Source organism: Nanorana parkeri, unplaced genomic scaffold, assembly GCF_000935625.1.
Source record: "Nanorana parkeri isolate BGI_ZX_2015 unplaced genomic scaffold, ASM93562v1 scaffold2026, whole genome shotgun sequence".
In the NCBI taxonomy this organism is placed as follows: domain Eukaryota; kingdom Metazoa; phylum Chordata; class Amphibia; order Anura; family Dicroglossidae; genus Nanorana; species Nanorana parkeri.
This window is the reverse complement of record NW_017308294.1, coordinates 223903-228509: the sequence shown is the minus strand read 5'-3', so window position 1 is coordinate 228509 and position 4607 is coordinate 223903. Positions and strand designations below refer to the sequence as shown.

The 4607-nt window shown below is 53.4% G+C and overlaps 1 protein-coding gene across 1 annotated transcript in view; it reads right to left on the bottom strand.

The window, feature by feature from the left end:
- Positions 1–372: 372 nt before the first annotated feature.
- The window catches only part of LOC108800445 (voltage-dependent calcium channel subunit alpha-2/delta-2-like), a 5241-nt gene continuing 1006 nt past the window's right edge, over positions 373–4607 (bottom strand). The window contains exons 2-4 of the mRNA XM_018572429.1: positions 4225–4324; positions 3530–3688; positions 373–496 (exon numbers count right to left, since the gene is read on the bottom strand). Of these exons, the coding sequence (XP_018427931.1) occupies positions 380–496; positions 3530–3688; positions 4225–4324 (376 nt within the window). The 3' untranslated portion in view covers positions 373–379. The remainder of the gene's footprint in view (positions 497–3529; positions 3689–4224; positions 4325–4607) is intronic.

The window sequence follows — 4607 nt, the reverse complement described above, 5'->3', positions numbered from 1 at the left end:
AAGGGGGGGGGGTGCAGCATAGAAGGAAGGGGAAGCATTAGGGGGCCTAAGAAGGAACCATGGGAGGAATGGGGACATCATGGGAAGAAGGTGGGGGATTGCAGAGGAACGGGATGATCATGGGGGAAGGGGGTGTTGTGGGGAAAGGGGGCACCATGGGGCAAACGGAGCATTATGGGGGAAATGGGGACAATGGGAAGAAGGGGAATTATAATGGGAGGAGGCAGTGTAGGGGAGGGGTGGTATGATGGGGGAAGAAGGACCTCCAGAGTGCAATTTAAGAGACATCTTCTGCTTTATCTGTGGTGGTTCTTGTACTACAACTCTGCACCGGGTACCAGAGAGCCCAAGGACGGACATGGTGGTGTGAAATCCCAGATCATCTTACCGTTTTGTTGGGCCAGTTGTATTTCTCGAACACATCCTGTACGCGGTCTTCCCCGCCGTCCGTGAACATCATGATCATCTTGTTGCAGTTGGCTCGGGTGACGTTATTCTGAAACAGAAGAGGAAATCTTTATATTTCCTTCACAGAGAGAAACCGGAACTCCGAGGAGAGGAAACATTGTATCGGGTCTGTACTCTGAGGAGAGGAAACACTGTATCGGGTCTGCACTCTGAGGAGAGGAAACATTGTATCGGGTCTGTACTCTGAGGAGGAAACATTGTATCGGGTCTGTACTCTGAGGAGAGGAAACATTGTATCGGGTCTGTACTCCGAGGAGGAAACATTGTATCGGGTCTGCACTCTGAGGAGAGGAAACATTGTATCGGGTCTGTACTCTGAGGAGAGGAAACATTGTATCGGGTCTGTACTCTGAGGAGAGGAAACATTGTATCGGGTCTGTACTCTGAGGAGGAAACATTGTATCGGGTCTGTACTCTGAGGAGGAAACATTGTATCGGGTCTGTACTCTGAGGAGGAAACATTGTATCGGGTCTGTACTCTGAGGAGAGGAAACACTGTATCGGGTCTGTACTCCGAGGAGAGGAAAAACATTGTATCGGGTCTGTACTCTGAGGAGGAAACATTGTATCGGGGCTGTACCCCGAGGAGGGAACATTGTATCGGGTCTGCCCTCTGAGGAGAGGAAACACTGTATCGGGGCTGTACCCCGAGGAGGGAACATTGTATCGGGTCTGCCCTCTGAGGAGAGGAAACACTGTATCGGGGCTGTACCCCGAGGAGGGAACATTGTATCGGGTCTGCCCTCTGAGGAGAGGAAACACTGTATCGGGGCTGTACCCCGAGGAGGGAACATTGTATCGGGTCTGCCCTCTGAGGAGAGGAAACACTGTATCGGGGCTGTACCCCGAGGAGGGAACATTGTATCGGGTCTGCCCTCTGAGGAGAGGAAACACTGTATCGGGGCTGTACCCCGAGGAGGGAACATTGTATCGGGTCTGCCCTCTGAGGAGAGGAAACACTGTATCGGGGCTGTACCCCGAGGAGGGAACATTGTATCGGGTCTGCCCTCTGAGGAGAGGAAACACTGTATCGGGGCTGTACCCCGAGGAGGGAACATTGTATCGGGTCTGCCCTCTGAGGAGAGGAAACACTGTATCGGGGCTGTACCCCGAGGAGGGAACATTGTATCGGGTCTGCCCTCTGAGGAGAGGAAACACTGTATCGGGGCTGTACCCCGAGGAGGGAACATTGTATCGGGTCTGCCCTCTGAGGAGAGGAAACACTGTATCGGGGCTGTACCCCGAGGAGGGAACATTGTATCGGGTCTGCCCTCTGAGGAGAGGAAACACTGTATCGGGGCTGTACCCCGAGGAGGGAACATTGTATCGGGTCTGCCCTCTGAGGAGAGGAAACACTGTATCGGGGCTGTACCCCGAGGAGGGAACATTGTATCGGGTCTGCCCTCTGAGGAGAGGAAACACTGTATCGGGGCTGTACCCCGAGGAGGGAACATTGTATCGGGTCTGCCCTCTGAGGAGAGGAAACACTGTATCGGGGCTGTACCCCGAGGAGGGAACATTGTATCGGGTCTGCCCTCTGAGGAGAGGAAACACTGTATCGGGGCTGTACCCCGAGGAGGGAACATTGTATCGGGTCTGCCCTCTGAGGAGAGGAAACACTGTATCGGGGCTGTACCCCGAGGAGGGAACATTGTATCGGGTCTGCCCTCTGAGGAGAGGAAACACTGTATCGGGGCTGTACCCCGAGGAGGGAACATTGTATCGGGTCTGCCCTCTGAGGAGAGGAAACACTGTATCGGGGCTGTACCCCGAGGAGGGAACATTGTATCGGGTCTGCCCTCTGAGGAGAGGAAACACTGTATCGGGGCTGTACCCCGAGGAGGGAACATTGTATCGGGTCTGCCCTCTGAGGAGAGGAAACACTGTATCGGGGCTGTACCCCGAGGAGGGAACATTGTATCGGGTCTGCCCTCTGAGGAGAGGAAACACTGTATCGGGGCTGTACCCCGAGGAGGGAACATTGTATCGGGTCTGCCCTCTGAGGAGAGGAAACACTGTATCGGGGCTGTACCCCGAGGAGGGAACATTGTATCGGGTCTGCCCTCTGAGGAGAGGAAACACTGTATCGGGGCTGTACCCCGAGGAGGGAACATTGTATCGGGTCTGCCCTCTGAGGAGAGGAAACACTGTATCGGGGCTGTACCCCGAGGAGGGAACATTGTATCGGGTCTGCCCTCTGAGGAGAGGAAACACTGTATCGGGGCTGTACCCCGAGGAGGGAACATTGTATCGGGTCTGCCCTCTGAGGAGAGGAAACACTGTATCGGGGCTGTACCCCGAGGAGGGAACATTGTATCGGGTCTGCCCTCTGAGGAGAGGAAACACTGTATCGGGGCTGTACCCCGAGGAGGGAACATTGTATCGGGTCTGCCCTCTGAGGAGAGGAAACACTGTATCGGGGCTGTACCCCGAGGAGGGAACATTGTATCGGGTCTGCCCTCTGAGGAGAGGAAACACTGTATCGGGTCTGTACTCCGAGGAGGAAACATTGTATCGGGTCTGAGGAAAGGATTTGTTCTACATTCTAACATCCTCGCTGTCATATACAAGGAGGGGACAGGGAGAGAGAGAGAAAAGAGGGGGGGGAGAAAGAGGTGAAGATGGAGGACGAGGGGCTGTCATATCGCCTGGAGGATTTCACCCACAGGGGGAATATTCTCCATGTTTATGGGAAGAGCGGTGAATGTCATTAATGTGGAACAGATCGCTCTGCAGAAGATGAACGCACAATTTAGACTGTGTTTATGAATACCGCCATCCAGGCAATACATGTGATTTGCACTTGATGGACTTTGATATAAAACGGGAGGGATCGATGAAGGTTAAATGGGATTTTCCTTTATTAGAACAAAGTCTTCATTCACCCAGCAGATGCTGGAATAGAAGAAGCCGGCAGGTGAGTGAACCCAGCAAGCTCCGTCCATAACTGTGAGCGGAGTGAAGCTTTAACAGATGAGTGGAGGAGGGGGGCTGAGAAATGTCAGATGATACAGAGAATAGGCAGCTGGATGAGGCGCGAGGCGCGGGGATCCACACTCACATTCTGCAGCTGGCTGAAGGCGTACTCGAAGCCGGCCTTGTAGTCGGTCGTTCCTCGGGCCACCATATCTTGGACGGCATCTTTGATGACCTTCTTATTCCTGACGTTTGCCTGGACCAGCTGCCTGAAGCAGGACACGGGCTCGGCCTTCTCGTGAAACTGGGGAGGGAAGAAAATCAATGAGAACCGAGTGAAGGAATCAGAACATTCACTTTATATAATATTCTACCAAAATCCATCCCCTCTCCTCCCATAGAGTGTCACCGAAGAGGGCCAGAGGAGGACACAGGGTCACCAGAGGAGGAGAGAGGTCACCAGAGGAGGAGAGGGGTCACTAGAGGAGGAGGGGCTAGAGGGGTCACTGGAGGAGAAGAGGGGTCACTAGAGGAGGAGGGGCTAGAGGGGTCACTGGAGGAGTGGGGGGAGAGGGGTCACTGGAGGAGGAGGGGGGAGAGGTAATTAAAGGAGAAGGGGGGAGAGATGTGGTAATTGGAGGAGGAGGAGGAAGAAGGGGTCACTGAAGGAGGAGAGGTCATAAAAGGAGAAGGGGGAGAGATAGTGTCACTGGCACCATAGCGGGCGGGTACAGAAGGGGGGGACAATAGCGGCAGATATTAATGTGATATTTTTTCCATCAATCACAATCTCAGCAAACACCATTTTCTAGTCAGCGTTCCGGCAATCATTTCACTTACAGACGCAACGGTCACATAGTCGTCATCGGACAGCGTGTCCAGCATCTCCACAACCGACGTCTTCATGAGTTTCAGAGTCAGGCCGCTCACGCTGCCGCTACTGCAAAACACCGGATATACAAGGGGAGGCGACACGTAAACGTCAGGTTTAGTAAACCAACAACGTAAATGTTTAAAATGTAACAAAACGGCAACCAATCAATTTTCATTAGCCGGAACGATGAAAAGATTTCTGAATTGGTTGCCGCGGACGCTGAACGCGTTGCCGGTTAATCATTTTTTTTTTGGCTGCAGGAGAAGTGAAACGGAGATTCCTAAATGAATATTAACGATGATTTCCCGTCCCGCTCCTCCGGTGATGACAGCGATCATTGCCGCCGCGC